This window comes from Acomys minous, assembly GCF_964271855.1.
Source record: "Acomys minous genome assembly, chromosome: 1".
Taxonomy (NCBI): domain Eukaryota; kingdom Metazoa; phylum Chordata; class Mammalia; order Rodentia; family Muridae; genus Acomys; species Acomys minous.
In genome coordinates this window covers 139,045,427-139,067,951 of record NC_140483.1, presented here as the reverse complement: position 1 = coordinate 139,067,951, position 22,525 = coordinate 139,045,427, and the positions used below count along the sequence as shown (strand labels likewise).

Genomic DNA, 22,525 nt, shown 5'->3' with positions numbered 1-22,525 from the left:
CTTTTACAATGCAGAATGATATGTCTTTATTTCATCAACAGAAATGGCGTCTAGACAAAATTCAGTTAACACTAGCAATTCAATTGAGTGATTTCTCTTTTTTTTTTTGCACGATACTGTGTATTTACAACGAGTAAATGAAGTTTCAATTCATTAATCCATAGCAATGCTTTTTCCCAAAAAGGTAAAAATTCTTAGTTACAGAGAATAAGCATCAACAGCCATCTCAATATCTTTACAAGAAAAACCACAAGAAAAACCACAAGGAAAACCACGATCACTTAGGAAAAAATAAGGCCAAGCGTTAGAACTTGTACAATAAAATGATGCGTTGAATTAAGTTACATTAATCGCATAGAATCTGTGTAAAAAGTATGTAGAAAAACACCTGATGTAACCTGTTACAGTCGTTGACCAGTTATGAGAGGTACGGAGGGTTATACAGGTAGATATGTGTGGAAACTGTCCGTATTGTTCGAGCTGGGGAGGAGGAGAAGAGGGGCTGCAGCCCCTTGCATACACTGAGAAGACCCTGTTTTGCATATGGCCTCTGGAGTTTGTAAGGCATAAATTAGAGGTGCACTTGCATCAGACTGGTTCTGGAACAAATTCCCTCAGGCCCTCTTGCCTTGAATGGCTCACTGTGTCTAATGAGTACCCGAAGCTCCCAAGTGCATCTGCAATCTTCCTGATAATTCAAGTGCCAGGCTCTTGTGTCAGAGTGTGAATGGGCATCCCAGCGTAGCCACAGACAAAATTCATTGTTAGGACCCAAATGGAGGCCAACCTTGCCCCCAGAGACATGTTTGGTAGAAGATTTAGCACCCATCTATAGGAAACCCCATTTTTGTCCAAGTCCCTTCACTCTTTTTTGACATACATGTTTGATTATTCCCATGGGAGCATTTGGCACTGAGTGTGAGTCTACCTGAAACGAGTGGTCTTGATACACTTCCATGAACAGCCATTGTTTTATCTGAGGTCAATAAACTGGAATGAAAATGAAAGCCAAGAGTTTATCCATCGCTTGATAGAGAAATGCATACACCATGCCACAACATTAAACCAAAGCTATAAAAGTTGGCCTCTGCAACCAAGTGGATATTCTTCACAAAATGGCAGCATCATTTCATATTACAATTAAAATGCACTAATAATTCACTTGTTATAAATATGATCTCCCAGGGTGGAGTGTAGGAAAATACTATACAATTACTTTGCAAGTAATGTTTTTGCACCATCAGTTGAATAATTTACCTTTGATCTGCTACGACAAGTCTCTTCAATGTACAAGTACTATTTGCACACACTATTTATGCACAAATATTTCCTATGCTACAGCATCAGTCTTTGACACTTGGGTCGTGAGATGGCTCGGGCAGTATTATACATTTTGAACACAAAATATCTCCATGCACAGACTTCTTTTATGAATACCAACCCCACAAGGCATCGTGGACTGACTTGCCAGAAATGGAATCTGCAACAAAATCCTCAAGTAAATACTAATGATACAACAAATAGCTTTATTCTTTTAAAATAATCCTTTTCTGTAGTCTGGGTGTGTGTGTGTGTGTGTGTGTGTGTGTGTGTGTGTGTGTGTAGAGAGAGAGAGAGAGAGAGAGAGAGAGAGAGAGAGAGAGCGCTGAGGAAAATTCTCGAATCTTGTTCTCTTCTAGAACTGAGGTCCCTCTACACTGCAAGCAACCTTGGAGCAGTTAAAACTCATCAGGAATAGACAATCAAATAGACTCTAAGAAGCTCTACAGATCAACTCATTTTGGAGGACTACTTTGTTCCACTGAGCAGCCCCCGGGGCACGACTTGGTGATTTCTGAAAAGGTTTATACTTTCAAACCTTTGTCTGCTTTGTCTTTTTCTTCTTCAGTGGTAATCATAAAGTATTAAAATGAGAGAAAAGCGTAGGCTGTAGCCAGTCCTCCATTCAGGCCCTGTGGTTGCTCTGTTGCCCCTCTAAGGAACAGAGGCAGTCAGCACACTAGTTACCAGCCGGTTTTAAAACTTCCTCGGAGAAGCAATGCACGGATTACATCCAAAATTATAGTGCATGTTAAAAAGCAGCATACTTTGAGAAAGACAGTAAATAAATTACTTGTATGACATAAAGACGACGTTTCCTACTGCAGCATCGCCCTGACGCCTGAGTCGTTGTTAGGGAGCCTGGAAGAGAAACAGCTGATGGCCTGGTCACTTTGCCAGCTTTAGAAAAAGTGTTTGAAACTGCTTTGTTCCAGAATCAGTAAGTCATGAAGTTCGACTTCATTCAAGGCACCCCCAGATAACGCAGAGAAACACATACACACACACACACACACACACACACACACACACACACAAACGGCAAAGCACACACCTTCCTACCCCCTGGGCAACCTGAAGGAGGCTGGTCAGAGACGCAGAGGACAAAGGCTGCTCCAAGGGAGGCCTGGGTCGCGCTATGACCCATTCACACCCCAGCCTTTGGGAGACCCAACCAGGCTATCACTGGGGTCCTCCTAAACTGCCTATGATTGGAGTGTCCTTTATCATTGAAAGAAAAGACCTTCAAACACACAACTAAATGTCCCCTAAAAATGCAAACACTCTCCTCTGGTTTTTTCCTTTTTTTTTCTACAGAGGGAATGAGGCTGACAGAGGGATCCCAGGGAAGGGCAGATTGGGGATTTCTGAATTCTACGTGAAGAACTTAGAATCTGGTCCCCAGTGAGCCCTCCCTTTGAATCAACTCAGAAACAGTCCTGATAAGCAATGGTTTGGAACAGTAACAGACACAAGACATATCCCGTGAGTAATTACACAAAGCCAGTGGCTGTTCCTGGTGGATATTGGATTAAATACCTTGTTAAAAATACCAAAGAAGCCAGGTCTGCTGGCACATGTCTATGATCCCAGCACTCAGGGAGACAGAGGCAGGCAGATCTCTGTGAGTTGCAAATCCAGGACAGCCAAGGCTACACAGAGAAACTCTGTCTCAAAAAACCAAAATCAACCAACCAACCAAAACAAAACAAAAAACCCCACCCCTCACAAACAAAACAAGACAAACAAAACAAAACCAACCCCCCCCCCAAAAAAACCCCAAAGAAATAGAAGTTTTTAGAGTAACCTAAAAACACTAGTTTCCATGGCAGAGATTGGGTGGAAGAAGACAAGAAAAATGAAGGGGAGGCTGATGGGAGGAGGAAGATGAGGGCTGAGTTAGGGTGAAGAGAAACGAGGAGACCTGACTCCCAGACCCCCCCCCCCGGAAATGGCTGCCACACAGATCTGAGCTACTGGCAACAGAAACTTGGGGAGTATACTGTGGAATGTGGCAAGACTGCCCGCTGGAAAGGAGCTGGGACAGCGTACAACAAGCTGAGAGGCTGCTCTGCCTGGTGATGGCCTGAGCAGAAAACAGGCCTTTTTGTTTCTTCGGAAGAAGTCGCTTAAAAAAGCAAGAAAAGAGTTAAAAGAAATACTGTCTGCTGACTCCTGCACCACAACAGGCAGCTGTGAGCGTCATGTGGTTCACATCGAGCTGAAGGCTAGCTTTACCAGCTTTTCACGAAGACAAGCCTCCTGCTGAAATAGGGAACTGTTAGGCTAGACCAAGAAACGTCAATGGTGTACAAAGATGGCAGCTTCAACACAGCTTTATCAAAACACACACACACACACACACACACACACACACACACACACACACACACACACTCAAAACCCAGAGGCATGTTTTAAAAGTGGACCTATTTTAAAAGAAGTAACTTCCCCCTTAAATTCTACTGCATGAACCAACAACTTCTGGCATTCGTACATATTTAAACATTGAGCGCTACTACAGTTACAGAAAGAAGTTAATGATTCTAGAACATATGATACTAGGGTTTCACCTTTGCCTACTAGTCATACACTAATTTCCCCCTTTACATGCAGCTTTAATATTGCCCAAAACAATGGCACAGATGAAGAAACAGACACAACCGTCGTGTCTCCCCCATTCCCCTCTACCCCATGCCAACATCAGGCTTTTCTGGACAACCTTGCACAGCTGGAGTGAGAGGAGGCAGAGACCCCTGCGAGGAGGCAGTGGACTCCTCGGGCATGCCTTCCTGTAAACACGCCTTGGGGCCAGGAGACCCTAAGGGCCAAGGAAGCTGCTCTCCAGATGTGCAAGCCAACTAGTTCTTAGCAAGGGAAGCAGATTATTATCTGGGGGAGGGAAAGGTGTGTGTGGGAGGTGGGAGGGAGGGCATAGGAGGAGGGCAAAGGTCTCTTAGGGGTATCTGTCCAATGCCTTGAATGAAGCAGCTTTCAGACAGGAGACTGGGGGGGTTAGGGGCAAACCTCAGAGTACAGGGAGCGTTTGAAGACCGAAAGGGAAAACGAATGCACTAGCCTGTGACCCCGTGCATCTCAGGCTCCATCCTGCCATGCTTTTTTTTTTTCCTACTCTCAGCGAACTCAATTAATCCAGGGGATGGGGCTACAATTTAAAGCTGAGGCTGTGATTCAAATCCCCACAGGGTCTTAAAATGTCCTGGAGGCCAGGCCTGGGCAGGAAAGCTGGGTGGCTGGTTAGCTGTGCCCTTCAAAGCAGGTCTTACCGCATGGCATTTGTGAGCACAGGTGGGAAGCGGAGGCCATGAATGGGCTGCGGCAATGAATGGGGTTCCTCCCTGGGTGGCTTCTCCTCACCAGTCCCTGCGGAGCTCTACCACAGCCCGCAGCCTCCTGTTGTTGTGACACGCAGTCCTGCGAGCCATCCAAACTCTTCCCCCTTGTAGGACTTGAATATCCAGTGTCAGCTCCGAGTTATCTGCACTTCAGCTTGACTTAGGGAAAGGTGGGGAGGAAGTGAGCTACAAAAATATTCAAGCTGAGTCCTGTCTACACATCCGAGGATGGGTTCGTTATTTGGCAAGATTGTTTTTTTTTTTTCCTACATAATTATCACCTGAGTGCTTTTTAATTAGCTAACATGTTTTACTTTGTAACTAAAAGCAAAGAATATACAATATACTTGAGTTATACTGAAGTTACAACTTCATTTAAGAAAATAGGTTTGACTCAAAACTCAGTGCAAGTGGCGAAGTTGACCGTTGCTGTACAGCATCCGCGAAGACAAGGGAGAGACACAGGAGAAAAGAGACCCACAATGCTCATGTGACACCAACTCGGCGGTGTCGGAACCAAACCAACCAAAGTAAAAGGTCTGAGAAAATGCTTCCAACATTGACTTTTGTCTGTAAGTAAGTACAGATTGAAATTGAACTGTGAAGCAAGAAAAATGACCATGTTGACAGTTACAAGACCAGTTCTGGCATCAGAGACAAAAAGAGGAATGTTGGAACCTGTTTAGAAATGATAAATGAAGTTTCCAGTTTTAGGATGAGAAAAATGAGGCATGCAGGATGTTTGCATATGGATATAGATTTCATATATATTATATATAATATTTACAGTATAGCTATAAAACTTTGATGTGTATAGAAGCTGTCTTCAATGAAAAAAATTGAACATTCAGAAGAAATTCCTGAGATAGGGTTTGTGACATGGGCCACTGAGAAAAAAAATCCGTGGTTGGGTTCTAGAGGTTTAGTCTATCCCTGTGAAGTTTGCAATTAGCCCACAGACAGACAGTGTCGGCACTGTTGTCTTCCTTGCCCGGGCAAGGCGTAGCACCATTATGAAGGTAACTAACACTCCTGCTTAGAGAGAGGAGGGGATACTTCGGAACAGTATTGCTGCTAAGACTGCTGTAGTGTGCACCAAATTCGTTCTTGGTTCTTCAAGACACAGATGAACAGTGCCACTGGCTGGCAGAAGAACGCCCGGATGCGGAGAGGTCGTGGAGGCTGGGGACGGGGCAAAGTCCATCATACTGGCTAGGCATAATCTTTCCGGGGCTGTTCGTCTGTTGTACACTTCTCAGTCATTTCCTGGCAGAAGTCTACCGTCACTGACTGGCTCCTGGCTTCGAGAGGAGGTCCTCTCTCTGAGAAGGTCCCAGGGTCAGTACCTTCCAACCTCCTCCCAGAGGTACAATTCTCAGAGGTGTTGCTGGGCACCCAGGGGAGGCCAGGGGGAGCTGCCCCTGGCTCCAGGCAGCAGGGGACATTCCCTCCTACCGCACACTGGGAGGGTGCAAGGCTCTGCTCGGCTCCCAAAGGAGGGGGGTTCACACTGGCTCCAGGAAGCTCCATGGGTACGAGGACAGGGCAGTACCGGTGCAGGGCCTGGATCTGCTCTGGGCTCTGGATGTCCCGACACACCTCCTGCGAGAGGCAGGAGAAGTTGTCCAGCAGCTCCCCCATACATGCTTTCAGTTGATTCCTCTCAGACAACAACTTTTCTTTCTCACACACCTGTGAGGAGGAAAAAAAAAATGAGATGGCCTCATCAAGCCTGTGTAAGAAGACACAGAGCCTCATTTCTGAGGGCTCTCAAACTTTTGTCTTGAGATCCGGCATTGTAACGTGACTCTGGGAAGACTGGGCCAGCATCTAGGAAGTTAAAAGGCACAGTCCAGGGCATATTAAGACACACACATGCACTGGAGATTCTGCTCCACTCACAGCTGAGCCTTACCACTTGAGCGCTGACACGCCTTTCCCTGTGTGTGGTGTCCCTTCCTCTGAGGCCTGGGAAGCAACCAGCTGAGTCACCGCCAGCAGCAAAGCTGCAGTGAGTCCAGTGGCACTCTGCTTTCCTACAGTTTGCGGCTTGTATGGAAATCTCTTTGTTTCAAACCTTACAGATGGAAGCCTTCCCATAATGTATTAGAGTGCTTTTAGAATACTTTTTTTCATGAGATGGCTTCTCTGTGCGTAGCCCCAGCTGTCCTGGAAGTCACTCTGTAGATCAGGCCTGGCCTTGAACTCAGAGATCCACCTACCTGTGCCTCCTGAGTGTTGGGATTAAAGGTAGGTTACCATTTTTGAGGGGTAAAAGTCAACTGAGTGATATTTTGAAAAAGACAAAAATCTGTGTGCACCGTACAAACAGCAGTAGCTGCTAGGGGTTGAGGGAGGGAGGGACAGCTGAGTGCAGTAGAGCACAGTGGCTTTTAGGCCAGTGAATCTACTGTGTACACACGGCACTGACAGCATCCCTGTGAAAATCTATATAATGCTCAATAATGAGTGTGAACTCTGGGTAAAGCAAGGCGGGGGGTGGTGGATGAAAATGATATGTCAACATAGGCTCACCCATCACTCTTGTTGGGGATGTCCAGAGTCAGGGGCACTTGGGAACTCTAGAATATTCATTCAGTTTTGCTAGGAATCTAAAATGACTATGAAGAAGAAAGTCTCTTCACAGATAAACCAAGCAAGCAGTCAAAACTGTGTATCAGCAACTTCATATGGTTAGACTTGACCGTCAGACGGTCCAGCTTTTACAGCACAGCAGACTTGAACACAGTACATCCTTTGCAGGGAACTGGGAGTCGTGAGCTGAATCCTGAGCAGGGGTCGCCGTCCCTGGACACTGGGTGGAGGGGCTAGGGACCGAAACTGGGGAGCCCATGCTTCAACACACTAGCCCAAGGTTCTAAGATGTTCTTTCCGTCGAGCAAAAGCCCACATAGGCACTTGTATTTCTTGGATTTGTCACCCTTTGAGTGATGAGCTTGGTCTCAGAGAGGAGCCTTATTAAGGTTTTACCATCAGTGTTAGCATGAGGAGCTGTGGGGGGGCTTCACGAGGCTCACACGATACAGCGGCTAAAGAAACAGGGTGTCTAAAGCGGTGTGGAGAGACTGGGAATCTTGCAGGCCATCCCAGGCAAGGATTGGGGTGAGGGGTGTGTGTGTGGGGGGGGGAGGGGGATGAAGAGGAGGGAGAGAGGAGCATGTCTCTGACACAGGAGCTGTGCATGGCCTCATGTGAACGCAATCTGGCAGGCAGCGTGGGTGTGTGTGATAGAGAGAGATTTACATGGGGAAGGGACACCTGCTAAAATATTTATAAATTTCGCTAGAAAACATGTTTTAAAAATGAAAAATAAACAGATGTACAAGTGCAGCTTGAGAGAAATACATTATGTGCATCTGCAAATTAGGGCGGTGAGCATTTGGGAGACGTCGTGGGGGGTGGGTGGGAATTACGTACAAGGCCTGTTGGGAACTCTGCAGTGGCAGACCAGGCCGGCTGCCTCTGACCACTCAGGCCATTCCCTCCACTGAGACACAAGCGATGGGCCCATCTACCTGGCCCTGTCTCCGTTGATCCTGGAGGTCTAAAAGTGAGGGCCAGTGTGTCCTAGGAAAGGAATCACAGGCCATTTGTCACAACTCTTTGGTCTAGGCACGATCCCCTGTGTTCCTGTACACTTTGTAGGTGAAGAGAAAAGAAAGAATATATTGGTGATGCCTTGGTTAAAAATATGGAACGCTGGTGGTATATGCCTGTGACACCTGCACCTGGGAGGCAGAGGCAAGAGGACTGCATTTAAGGCCATCCTGGTCTACATAGGAAGGCTGCCTCGTGAGAAACCAAAACCCCTACTATGAATCTCTAAGCCACAGATGTGCACAACGAACACGTGAAACTTTTGTTCAGCTCTGAGGTGCAGTGTGCTGCTCACTTTCTTTCTTTTTCTTTTTCTCATTTCTTTCTAAATAAGTCAACACAAGCTAGAGTAATCTGGGAAGAGGGAATGTCAATCGAGGAATTGCTTTCCTCAGATTGTGTGGGCATTTTATTGACTAGTGATTGATACAGGAGGGCCCAGCCTGCTGTGGTGGCGCCACCCCTGGGCTGGCAGTCCTGAGGTGTATAAAAGAGAAGGCTGAGCAAGCCATAGAGAACAAGCCAGGAAGAGAGTTCACTCATGGCCTTGGCACCAGTTCCTGACCTGACTTCCCTTCACGATGGACTGTGATGGGGATGCATAAGCCAAATGACCTCAAGCTGCCCCTGGTCAGGGTGTTAGAAAGCAAAGCAGAGCGCACAGTGTATGACTTAAGGCTTAGAAGATGTTGATGGAGAATGAGCAGTGTTGTCTTGCCTTCTCAACTGAACAAGCCCATGAAGTGTTTTAGTTATTTTCCTGGTATATAGCTTAGAGTTTTACTATTTGATCAGAATCAAATGATTACATGGACCAGGATGCTAGCTATTAAACTCAGGCATATGGGTAGAGAGCTGGCTTAGAAGAACCCTTGGTTTGTACATGCATGCAGTTGGCATCCCCATCATGACATACAAATGGAAAATAAAAGGGGGACAATTCCACATGAAATCTGAGGGCTATGACCCAAGACAGCACATTTGTACATCCATATACATTTCAGATATGGCTTCTGTTGAGGATGAACCCAAATTTCCCGGAAGGGTGTTTTGTCCCTCTATGTCTTCTACAGCTGTAAGCAATGCAACTTGACATCGGTCTTGGTCACTTCAAGTCGCTGAATACCTGTTTAGCCACTTACCAGCTTTCGTATTTCACATTCTAAGTTCTGAATGCAGTCCAGTTTCCTTTTGCGACAGCGTTGGGCTGCAATGCGGTTCTTACTGCGCCTGCGGATGTCATGAATGAACTCCAGCTGTTCTGAGGTTAGCTTGTGCATTTTAATCATCATCTGGAAGTCGTTCCTGGGAAGGTCCGTGATCTGATCCACAGGAAAAGGAAGCTTCACCTGAAACCAAGGACAACAGAACCGGGTTATAGCAGCTGGACTGAAATGCTGGCCAAGTGTTGAAACATCACAAAAATTGTAAACCCTCCTTAAAAATTATTTTATTTTTAAATTGTGTGATATGTGCACGTTGATATGTACACATACACGCAGGTGCCCACTGAGGCCACAAGAAGTTGTAAGAGGCCCTGAACTAGACGTACAGACAGTTGTGCGACGCCTCATGTGGGTGCTGGAAACTGCACTTGGGTCGTTTGTAAGAGCAGTGCATGCCCTCCACTGCAGAACCCCAGTGAAGCGTCACTTGCTTGCTTTTCCATTTTATTTAAAATTGTATGTGTCTGGGTGTTTTGCTTGCATGCCTCTCTGTGCACCATGTGTGTGCAGTGCCCACAGAGGCCAGATGATGGCGCTGGATGGTTGTGACTCTCTATGCAGGAGCTGGGAGCTGAATTTGGGTCCCCTGGGAGAGCAGCTCTTAACTGTAGAGCCATCTCTCTCCAGTCCCCAAACTTCCTTTTAAGACAACCAAAGCATATGGGAACGACTGAAAACAAGTAGTGATTACTACTCTCTTGTTTCAAATACCAGCAAGACAAGTATAATCAAACAAAGCACACAAACGCAAGACGCCACTGTGGTGGTGTGTAACTCTAATCCCACACACCACGAGTCTGAGCACAGCATGAGCTACACGTTAAGTCTGAAGTCAGTCTGGGCTACATAGTGAGGCCTTGTCTCAAAACACACACACACACACACACACACACACACACACACACACACACACACACACACATCAAAAATAAAATAAAATGCACAAAAAGCACGTACAAATGGTAAAGTTCTCATTCTGAGTGTTCCTCTTCAGGCTGAGCCCTGACGGGCACCGAGACGTCTACTTACTCCTGTTACTGCTCTGTGGGGCAATCCTGGTGTCTCCAGCTCACAGCCACTGTCCTGCCAGTTCCATGAATGGGCCACCTTGGAAGCACACTCATTGTTTATTATATTTTATTTACTTTGAACTCAGTTCTCTCCTTTCACTAGATGGGTCCTGGGAATCAGTCTCAAGATGTATGCTCAGTGGCAGGCACCTTTACCTGACTGACTGGGAATCAGACTCAGGACGCATGCTCAGTGGCAGGCACCTTTACCTTGCCATCCCACTAATGAGTCCTTCAGGGGACTTTAGCCCCAGCCAACACCTGACTTCAGCCAGAGATGCTCAGAGGGCTCAGCTCAGTTCCCAATGCCCAGGACATGTGAGGGATGCTAAGTGGTCACTGCTGTTGTAAGCCATTAAGATTTGGGCAAGTCCAACTTTCAAGTCCTTATCTTGGAAAGTTAAGGTAAGCCTTTCCTAAAGAGAGGATGATGGCTCAGTGGTTAAGAGCACTGGTTGTTCTTCCAGAGGACCCAGGTTTGATTCCCAGCACCCACATGGCAGCTCATGGGCATCTGTAGTTCCAGTTTCAGGGAATTCAACCCTTTTCTGGTCTCTGAGAGCCCTGGGCATTCATGTGGTGCATAGACAAAGCAACCACACAGCATAAACCACCAACAACAACAAAGAGAGGAGACACACCTTTGGGGATGTCTTCTCTGTGTTCTTTGGTTTTAGTATGCATTATTTATTAAGAATAGAGTCTACAGAGGCTTGACGCCTATAAACCCGGAAATGGAGGCACAAAAATAGAAATTCAAGGTCATTCCTTAGCTACCAACTGAGTTTGAGGCCAGCCTGGGCTACAGGAGAACCCTCCTCTCCTTTAAAACAATTAATTCAGGCCTACTGCAGAAGGCGAGAGCTAACCTGGGCTCTCTATCTCTAGGCCTTCATCAGTCTCGTTGGGGCTTGGGGCTCAGGTCTGCAGCATCTAACCGCTGCCCCCCTGCCCCTGCTAAGGCAGTCCTGATGGCCTGGACTTCTGCAGTCAGCTCTGCTTCTGCAGCTCCTAGAAAGCTACCGGCTCAGCAATCCCAGCACTTGGGGGGAGGTGGAGGCAGGAGGGTCAGGAGCTCAAGGCTATCCTCCACTACATAGGGAGTTAGGGCCCAGCCTGGGCTACTACGCCCAGTTCAGTTTGCTTAATTTTTCTCACATTCAATTTTTTTTTTGTCTGGGCCAGCAGATGGCACTATAAGCCTAAATGTCATGTGCGAGGCTAACCTTTAATACTAACGTCAGCCAGGAAGGCTACATTTGCAAGTATATGTCAGGTGTGGTGGGTCACGCCTTTAATTCCAGCATTTGAGAGGCAGAGGCCAGCAAGGCTAAATTCTGAGAGCTTGTTTTTAAGAAAACCCAAACCAACACCCGCTCCTGCAAGAAAACAAAAAAATTGACAGCGGCCACATTAAATGAAGTAAAATAAAAACAAACAAAATAAGAACTCCAGGTGAATTTAATTTTAAGACCATGTTATTTATCCCAATATATAAAATATTTCTAACCTGTAATTTACATAAGTTATTAATAAAAACATTATTGATGAAAATTTAAAATCCAATGTGTATTTCGTTGTTCCAGTATATCACAGTTCAGACAGGCCCTCACAAAAGGCTCCCTGGGCAAGTGCAGGGTGCGCTCAGGAAAGAAAAACCACGTGGGCTGCTTTTAATTGATTTTAACATTTTAATGAAGAAAGCAACTTCTTGCTAGTATTCAGAGGGTGCAGCATTGAGTCTGTGTTCTTCAAGAGGCCAAGGATATGGCCAGTCCACCCTAAGCTCAGGAATATTTGTTGGTTGCATCAGAGAGTCACGAGGCCCCTCCTGGTTTTTGTGCCAGTTGATTGCCATGCTCAAAGGCGAGCACACAAAAGAATCATCTGCCTTTCTTGTGGTCGGGTGAAAGATGATTTGTCGGGCTACTTGCAAGTCATGAGTGTACTCTATGTGGCACCTGCCGAAGGCTTCCAGAGGGTGCTCTGATTTGAATCCCATGTGGTGAATGTGGTCCCATGACACCTTAAAACCTTGGGCCAAGAACATGAAACTACAGTGGAACGCATGACACCACTGTGGGCTCTGCCCTGCTCTGAGTGCTAAAGACAGGCAGCCAGGACAAATGGCTCCTTCTCAGGCACTCAGAAAGACCTTTGCCTGTGGGGCCGTGTCTCTCCTAGGCTTACAATGCTATGGAAGAGTTTGTTTGCCCTTTATAAGCTTTGGATAACACACAGACACGCAGATCCCAGACGGTGCCTTGGTACCATGGAGGTCATCAGTTGAAGACATGGTGTGTGGGCATCATGAAGGCTGTGTACTCTTGGGGCCCACGGGATGTCTCCTTCGCCGACAGTAGAGCCATCCTACCTCAGCTCCACAGGGTATTTACTTACTTTCAGGAAGAAGATAGGCCAACAGGGCAGATCCCAGGCAAAGTCAAAAGGGCTTCTGCACCAAGCGCTACTGTATTTCAAACGATCTGGACAGCAAACATGAAACAGGATGGAGGCTTGGCAGGAGAAAGGGAAAATCAACAGTGTGGCCGTGTCAAGGTCCTTGAGGCAAACGCAAACTCTACACGGAGTTTCATCAGGGCTGTTGCAATCAAGCTGCTTTTTAAAAAGAGGGTCATGGGAGAAGAAAACAGGCAGAGACTGTCTTTTCTATCAGAAGAGAACGGACCTCCCATTCTGTGGTGGGCTTTGGTTTTAGGTCTGCTAGCCACACAGCAAGGAAAAACTTACATTGGCTAGCAGGTGGGAGCACCTGGCTTGTCCCCCAAAGGGGCACAGAGGCTTAGTTGTGGCTGTTTCCACAGCAGTGGGCACTCCTGGAGATGAGGAGCAGCCCCAGGGCCTTTGGTTAGGAAGGGGCTCCTAAGTTTTTGTGTGCACAAATGGCCTCCACACAGGGCTAAAGGCCAGGTAACGTGACGGGCCTCAGTAAGCTTAACAGTGCTGAGAGGGGTGACAGCTCTTCTCTTTCTTCCAGAAGATTAATACAACCTACACAAGGCTCACAGGGCTTGCTGTTCTGGTCGCTGCTCCTGCATAGCCTAGCCTTCCAGACTGCACTTCTCAGCAGAGGTGTTTATGCTCTGGGTTCCCAGAGACAGCACAGCACAGAATATAATACAGCGAACCTTTCTGCCAGCGCTCACCGCCTCCTGTCTGAGCGGCTTGCAGTTACATCCAGCGGACTTTCTGGGCAGGGAGGCTGTGCAGTAGATGTGCCTGTGGGATTGGTAGGTGATGATTCTGTTTCGTTTGTGAACTGCTTTGGTGCTCAGAGACTGATGAATAGCCACTGAGTCAGCAGGCCAAGGGCCAAAGAGGGCACTACAGGCCACTGCTCTGGTTTGCACAATACGTTCCAGTCTTGCCAAAGTGCTGACTCTTCCCCTGCCTCTGGAACCCTCAGTAAATGCAGGGTTAGAGGCCATTTTTTTTCCATTTGGGACTTACATTGGTCCCCAACAAAGATCAGAAGAGGAAGGTTAGGTTTTGTGGGAGTCCCAGCTCTTTCACAGTCTGTGAAATGGATTCCTATTGTGCAACTGGGCTAGCAAAGGGCAGAGGACCTTGCACGACACCCAAGTCTGCCTTCCCAGCACATCTGTGTGGCCAGAGAGAGCCTGGACCAGGGAAGCTGGGCAGGCTGCAGGCAGACCCGGGATGCACTGCATCCTTCTGATCGAACAGAAAGCTGCCTGCTAACAACTGTCCGCACCCTGTAGCCTAAGCCGTTCTCCCATCTCCATTACAATACAGCTGGAAACACAATTTCCTTTAAAAAATTCAAGTAAGAGACAAAAGAGGGAAAGTTCCCATTTCTCTACAACTTTTGCTCTGCACGGTTTTCAAGGAACTGGGAAAGTGACACCCTGCCCATCTTGCCTCACCAAGCTGATGAATATACATTTTACTTGCCTGCCTGCTGCTTCTGTTTTTCTTTTTTCTTTTTGTGAAGACTATTGGAGAAGGACGGTGGAGAAGTAGATTTTGAAGAAAAAGCCAACAAACAAGAATCCATTTTCTCTACAAATTACAGAAGAGGAACGGACTGTGAAACCTTCCTGCTTCTATAGTTGGTTCTTATCAGATATGAGTGGAAGCCACAGGCACACAGGGCCAGACTGAGTGGGCGCCCTGGAGGCCATGACAATGTATTGGCTCTCCAAAACCAAGAGATGTTCCCGCACCGCTGTCCTTCCACTTGTTATTCCCAGGACCCCTGGGACTCACTTAGAAGACTACAATTGCTTAGCTCTGTGGACCCAGTAACTCATTCTCTCTGTCCTGAACTTCTTGAAGTTCTGTGAGTCAGAGATAATCCTTGCTCCACTTAGCTTCTGCAGTTGCTATGAAGAATAAAATTAGGTAGTAGACAGAGAAGGGATTTGCCTTGTGGGTAAGGTGAGACCCATCTTTCCTTGTCATATGGTTTCCTCTTCCAGGCATGTAACATTAGGAATTCCAAACACTGAGACAGGTCTAGACGACAGGAAAACACTGTTTTGATTAGGAATACAGCTGACTTTTATGTAGCCATTTATTAAGCAGACCAATTGCAGACACTTGTACAACCATGCTTGATTCACCGAACCACAGAAATGATTGTAAAAACCTTACACAGAAAGTAATCAAGTCAGCTGGGAAGAAGAAGGAGTTCAGTGGGAGGGGGAGGAGAAGGAGGAGAGAGGGTAATTGGTGTTGAAAATGACCAATATATGGTATAGTGGCATGTACCTTTAGTCCTAGCTCTCGGGGGGGGGGGGGGTGCAGAGGCAGGTCTCTGTGAGTTACTTAGAGACCAGCCTGGTCTATAGAGTTCTAGGACAGTCGGGGCTATGTAGAGAAATTTTGTCTCAATAAAAAAAAAAAAAGATTTAAGTATACTATATTCATGTACAACATTGCCAAAAAATAATAGAACAGTGGTTTAAAAAATATGAAAAAGAAGAAAAGAAACAACGACTACAACCAAATAGAATATCCACGTCCGCACTCTGGTGAGAAGACTTATACACATGCTTCTGTATTTTTTTTATTTTTATTTTTTTGAGACAGGGTTGCTCTGTGTAGTCCTGGGGGTCCTTGACTCACTCTGTAGACCAGGCTGGACTCGAACTCAGAGGTGTGCCTGCCTTTGTCTCCCGAGTGCTGGGATTAAAGGCGTGTACCACTGTAGCCTGGCTTTTCTGTACCATTTCACTGGTTCTCTCTCTCTCTCTCTCTCTCTCTCTCTCTCTCTCTCTCTCTCTCTCTCTCTCTCTCACACACACACACACACAGATACACCCACACACAGAGGCACACACTTTTTCACCTTTTTTGTTTTGCTTAAACAAATATAGTTCAGGCTGGCCTTGAATTTGTGACCCTTTTGCCTCCACCTCCTAAATACTGGAATTACAAGGCATATGTCACTATGCCTGGGCACTTTAATATACTTTTATTCTTCTCCAAATGAAGCATGTCAATAAATTAAGTCCAACTAGTCAGTGCCTTTGACAGGGAAATAAACCATCTTCCTAGCGTTTCTTTAGTAGCCCACGACCAACTACAAATGCTTTTGGGAACTTACTAGGGCACGCACCACTTGGAAAATGATTGTGACTTTTGTACAGTTTTCAAAACCTAAAAACAAACTTGTAAACATACGGAGATGCATGTCATACCCATTAGATGGACACACAGAGACGTATTAGCAGTGAGAAGAAAAAGTGGATTCTTCCCACCCTGATGGAGGGAATGCAAAAATGCTATGGCTGCCTTGGGAAATGGCTGGGCAAGTTCCTCAAAAAAGACACACAGAGAGAGTCATCACATGATCCAGTAATTCCACTCAGAGATACGTAGTGAGTGAACTGCAAGCCTGTCCTTAGAAACCTCGCATGCAGATGCTCATAGCACCATCTTTCAAAATACCCAGAAAGTGGAACCAACCAAAACTCCAAGCAAGCATGGATCAATAAAATGTGGCATGGCTTAACGAAATACATCATCAGTTAGAAGGGTGCAGCTCTGATATATCAAAATAATACCCCAGGTGGGTGTATCTATGGAAGGCATAAAATTTGAGAATGCTATCCTATGTGAAAAAGAAAAGCCAAATGCCATTTATAGAAAGCACATAGTACAGGACAGTGGCAGATTGGTGGTTGCTGGGAGGGAGGGAACGAAGCCATGAGGGGGACCCACTCCTGGGGACAGCACTCCTCCTGGGGCTAAGAGAATGTGCTAGAGCCACAGACTGAAGACAGTTGCACACCACCACAAAAATATTAAAAACACTGAAGTTCTCATCCTAATAAGGTAAATGGCATGGGAATTATATTCATCTAAATGTTTGTTATTTATTTATATTTTTATGTTGTTTTGCCTGCTTGTATGTCTGGCCCATGCACCGTGTATGTGCAGTGCTTGCAGAGGCCAGGGTTACAGAAGGCTGTGAGCCACCATGTGTGGGGGTGCTGGGAATTGAACCTGGGTCCTCCGAATTAGCAGCCAGTTCTTGGAACTGCTGAGCCATCCCCAACCCAATAATTTAAGCTTTTTCAAAGGTAGGGAAGGGAGAGTTAAAGAGGATGGGAGAAGTCTGTGTTTTATGAGCTAGGAGAGTTATTTAGCATGGTGATGGATTTTACAGAAGGTAAGATACATTATTTATTTATTTTGGTCCAGCATTTCTTAACAGAAGACAGGGAGAAGCTGCAGCTTCTTCGATGGTGGTAGGAGAGGAGCCTCAGGCTTGGTCTCTCTCTGTTGTCTCTTGTGGTTTACTTCGAAGAAAACACCTAAGCCCCACCTAAGAATCCAAGATAGATGCTGGCATTTTTTATGGATTGGTTCAAGAAAACAAGTTAAAATTTATTGGGAATTCAGTGTACTTTTGAGGCAGAACATCTACCCGGGCCAAGTAACTCCTGAAGCAAGTCACTAACTCCCAGAGGGGCCATCATGCTGAGGGGCTGGGTGGTTCTGGGAAAATAAGTTTCTCTACCTGGGGGCAGGAGAGACCCATGAAATAGCAGTGAGATGTGACAAAGGTGTCTCTTACTGCTTATGAAAGTGTAACGAGTTTGTTTGAGAAGTACAAATAAAAATTAAATGCAAGGGTATTTTGAGGGGAGACCAGTCCTGTTAGTGGATATTTCTTTCACAGGTTGAGTAAATCCTCCCCCTAACTCTGTCACAGTTTTCAGTTGTAAGGCGGAGAGTGACAGAGGCCAATCGAAAAGCAAAACCAAACCAAACAACAACAACAAAACCACGTGCTCTTGTGGCTGGCACTGGGTGTCTGAAAATGGATGGTTCCTAAGAAACATACTTTCTTGGGCTAAATGTAGGGCTCTTTTCAGGACCGAATAAGGACTCAGACGATTTGTCCTTACTCCACCTGCCCTTGGTAAGATCAGCTGTGGGACGGAGCTGACTGAGTGACTAGCTCTCTGCAGGAGGCACACTTAAGACCAGTGTTAGGGACAAGAGGAGGGGACCCAGGCTGGCCTTGGTTTTAGGAAGCCTCACTCCTCTTCAGGCTGGGAACGGGCCACATGCCTTGGGCCGCATGCCTTGGGCGTTGGTGGCAGCCCCGTCCCAGAGTGAAGGGGTAAGAGACAAACAGGAGCACTTCCCGTTAAGATTCCCTTCAGAATTTCTATTTCTTAAATTAAACCTTTTTTTGGTGGGTGGTTTTCTGTCTTTCTCTATTTTCCGCCAGACACTAACAGGAAAGCAGGGACCAGGCAGACTAGAAGAGAAGAGGAAGTGAGCCCAGGGTGTGTCTGCAGCTAGCTTTGGAGCCCATTTTCAGTGCCTGAAGTTAAAAGATCACCGCTTTCTGCCTACCCGTCTTGTGGCTACGGAATACAGTGCACGTGGCTCTGTGGCGCACGTGGCTCTGTGGCTACCTCAGCTCGCAGCGTCTCACGGCACTTCTGCCATCTGGTAGAGTTAATCTTTGCAGAGGAAAAGGCGGATATCTAGGAAGGGCAGATAGGGACTGAGCACACCGGCCTCATGAGCAGCTACCTTCCTTCTTGCTCTCTTTTCATTTTTTTTTCCCATGGATTTTATGGATTTCCAGGGCCAGGTCCTGGCAGGCAAGCGCACAACCATGGAGTTAACAGTTCCAACCTGTGCTTCTTGTTTCTGTGTTTTTCATACACAGGGGAAGACCTGTCACTGGGTTTGCTGACTTCTGCTCCTGAGATACATGTGACACACAGTGGCAGTCTTTAGCTGGTCCTTTGTCAATCAGCAAGACAGTGCAGTGGGTGCCAGGTCATGACCTAGACATACTTAGGTTTGTCTAGGGAACATTCAAATCACTAGGGAACTGGGGGCCTCTGGGACGCCCATTCTTCTTTCTTGAAGTCATGTGAGTCTTGCTACTGATGTAGCCAGTGCTGTCCCCACTTTCATTCCTGGAAACAGTGACCCACAGATGCAGTCTCTATATACTTTTTTTTAATCTACAAAGCACAATGCTTTCAGGCGAGACAAAAACACTATCCACCAAATAAATGGCTTCTTATCATTTGTGGGACCTTGGGAAACAAGCCCTGACACAGTTATGTGTGCTGACTAGGGCACTTCTGCAGAGATCTCATGTCTAGGATGGGTGCCAAGCCTTCTGCCATCTGCACTGTGACAGATACAGGGTCACCCTGGAGCCTTCTGTTGACAAGAAATACTTAGAAGGTGCAGGAAAAGCACCTGTTTGTGGGGACCTCTTTAGTTCTGATTAATCAATTTAAAAGACCTTCTACACTTTCCTTCATAGTGAATGGGTAAACAGCAAACATGAGGGTACTCGTCTGAAGTCAGCAGAAGAGAGGGGAGTGATGCCAGCGGAGGAAAAAGGTGGGAGCCGTACCTGCACATCTTACATGCACTGCACCCAGCTTGCCCCTGCTCGGTGAGCACTGGCATCCAGCTTAGATATAAAGTGCTTTCTAAGAGTGAAGTGGTTAATTTGGAATCACATTGCAGCATTCTGTCTCCAAGGAAGAGAGACAGTCCGTTTTCTGTTCCCAGACAATTTACTGTCACCTTTAAACTTGACACACGTGCTAGCTGGTCTTATGTCAACGGGACACACAAACTAGAGCTATCTAGAAAGAGAGAGAATTTTCTTCCTCTCTCTTTCCTTCCTTCCTTTCTTTTTTCAAGACGGGGTTTCTCTGTGTAGCCCTGGCTGTCCTGGAACTCACTATGTAGACCAGGCTGGCCTCGAACTCATAGAGGTCTGCTTGCTTCTGCCTTCCTAGTGCTGGGATCAAAGGAAGGAGGGAAGCTCCATAATATCTGGCTGTAGGGCATTTTCTTAATTAGTGATTGATGTGGGCGAGCCCAGCCTATGGTGGGCGGTGCTATCCCCTGGCTGGTGGTCCTAGGTTCTGTAAGAAAGCAGGCTGAGCAAGCCATGAAGAGCAAGTCAGTAAGCCCTTCTATGGCCTCTCAAGCCTCAGCTCCCGCCTCCAGGTCCCTGCCCTGTCTTCCTTTGGTGATGAACAGCAGTGTGGAAGGGTAAGCTGACTAAACCCGTACCTCCCCAACTTGCTTTTTTGGTCATGATGTTTCGTCACAGCCTTAGAAACCCTAGCTAAGGCAACACGTAAGAACAATCTGAGAGTGGAGTTTGGGGAGAGGAAAAAATTGAGGCAAAGGACTGAGAGAGTAGGTCATATGCTTGAACTTAGGTGGATTCCCTACCTCCTGGCCCCTGTCCTGCACAGGACACGACTCACTGTCTGCTTCCGAGAATGATCCAGATTCGTCACTGGAATTGGTTCCATACGACTGCTCACATTTAATTTGGGGCCGGACTTGGTTGTACATTCCATCTCCCATCAGGCCTGGCTCCTGATGTTCTGTGGCAAGGAATCTGGCTCCCTGGGAACAGGGTGAGGAGGAGAACTCACAGAGAGGGAGGCTGCAGGGTGAGCCCCCGCTCCCATCCTCCGCATAGGAATAGGAGGAGCAGGAGCTGGAGGTCCTGGTTCTGGTCTCCAGCGGAGGCGAGCGAGGGCAGACTTTGATTGGCACCGGGCAGCTGGTGTTGGGCCGTATCCTTCCTGGCAAGTGGTCAGCCATCAGTCCACTGTGGGAGTAGGCCTGGGAGCTGGGGAGGGACTGGCCAGCTCCTACCCATAGACTTTTTGGCACCGGCTCACAGAGGTCTTTGTCCAAATTGCTCACCCCAGAATACGAATGCAGTGGGGTGCTCACTTGGTCACACGTGCTAGAGGAGAAGATGACAGTCCTCCGGTCCAGTTCTCCTTCCTGCTTACAGAGAGCCTCCGGCCCAGGCCCCCTGAGTGGCGACCCCATTGTGAAGTTGGACACATCCTTCGGGCCCACATGGGGCTGTCCGTAATTCCCTGTGAAAGGGGTGTAATCAGTTTTAAGGTCACCCTGAGAGATCCCCTTGTTAAAAGGGCATGCTGAACTCCTGACAAAGTGCTGCTGAGATGTACTGGGCAGGCCAGACGACTCCACACCTTTTGTGATACTGAACAGAGACCGGAAACAGGAAGGCGAGGACACACTCCTGGATCTGTCCAGGCCGGCGGCTCCAGTCGGGGTGCTGGGGGTAGGGGTAGGGGTAGGGCTGGGCTCTTTTCGGTCCGTCTCGACATCCCCTGGTCTGTCTTTGATGTCAGTTTCATCTCCGGACAGGCAGAGTGTGATGCTCTCGTCCTCCGTCTCTTCGTTGGGTGGCTCACTTTTAATCTGTCCCACGGAGAGCCCCGGTTTGAGGCTATTGCCAGGACTGTCTTCACTGAATGTGCTTGCAAACCCTGAGGTACTGTGAGAGGGTGCACCGTAGACATTCTTGGTACATGCAAGCTGGTACTTCTTATATCTAGGGTACTGAGTCAACGCGTCCTTTTCCGAGCTTTCCTTGGTGTCTGCGGGTACCTCAGACTCAGGCAGCAAGGCTTCCTCCTTCTCTGCTACTGGAACGGCAGTGGCCTCAAAGCTGACGGGGTCCGGGAGCATCTGGTCTGTGGGGCAAGCCATTCTCGCTGACTCTGCATCCATTGTCTCTTCTTCCTCCTCCTCTTCTCCCGCCGAGTTCCCATGGTCCTCTTGGGGGCGCTGGCACGCGCTGTCCTTCCGGCACACGAACAGGCCATCTTCGTTGTTCAGGAGCTGGGTCTGCAGGAAGCGGAAGCAGGAGTCCTCCAGATTGTGCATGCGCAGGAACTCGGCGCAGCGGATGACCTCACGGATGTTCTCTCTGCTGAGTAACAGCTTGGCAGTGTAGGCAAACTGCAGCAGTGGCCCAAAGCCCCTGGCCGTGACCTGCAAAACAAACAGGGAAACTGCCAGCGTCACCATTCAGCACTGCTATTGTCCTGAATTTCTCAACCAAAGCAAGATAACCAGACAGCGCTAATGCCCTGGAATGAAAACTGCAAAGGAGCAGTTAATCTTGTACAGGGTCAGCAAGGCCTCTGCTTCCTTTAATTAGGGCCTGTCTCGTGCCTGCCACCTCTGCACGTCACCGGGCCAGCAGAATGGAGAATCACCAGGGTCAAGTGGTGAAGCAAGATGGCAGAGGGGCCATTGTTTACACTAATGAAATGTCCCGGCAAAAATGCACAGAGCAATGGGAAGCCTATTAATTTCCGTCCCAGTCAGTCCTGCCGAGAGCAGTTCCACACGAGAGGGGGTGCTGAGACTCTTCTTGCAGTGCTCTCTCTCTTTCTCTGAAAGCATTATCATTTTCTTGTCAACCACAAAAATGGCAGGATGGCCCTGTCAAAACTCAGAGTCTGTGGGGTTTTGAAAACAGTTTTTCCTTACAAAATGTTAAAAGAAACATTGAAAATCCCTGTTTTAACATTCTCCACAGCTAAGTGGAGACTGGGGACTGACTTTCACAGGATCTCTGGTGCCCCATATTTGGCCA

General features: G+C 47.3%; 1 protein-coding gene across 3 annotated transcripts in view; it reads right to left on the bottom strand.

Annotated features, from left to right (window-relative positions):
• The window catches only part of BACH2 (BTB domain and CNC homolog 2), a 349,262-nt gene continuing 326,737 nt past the window's right edge, over positions 1-22,525 (bottom strand). For 2 of the 3 annotated variants that reach the window (XM_084779400.1, XM_084779401.1), the window contains 3 exons: positions 20,320-21,915; positions 9,437-9,643; positions 1-6,368 (listed from right to left, as the gene is read on the bottom strand). In XM_084779400.1, coding sequence (XP_084635526.1) covers positions 5,889-6,368; positions 9,437-9,643; positions 20,320-21,915 — 2,283 coding nt within the window. In that variant the 3' untranslated portion in view covers positions 1-5,888. Of the gene's footprint in view, positions 6,369-9,436; positions 9,644-20,319; positions 21,936-22,525 lie in introns of all 3 variants that reach the window. The other variant, XM_084779402.1, reaches the window with a different exon arrangement.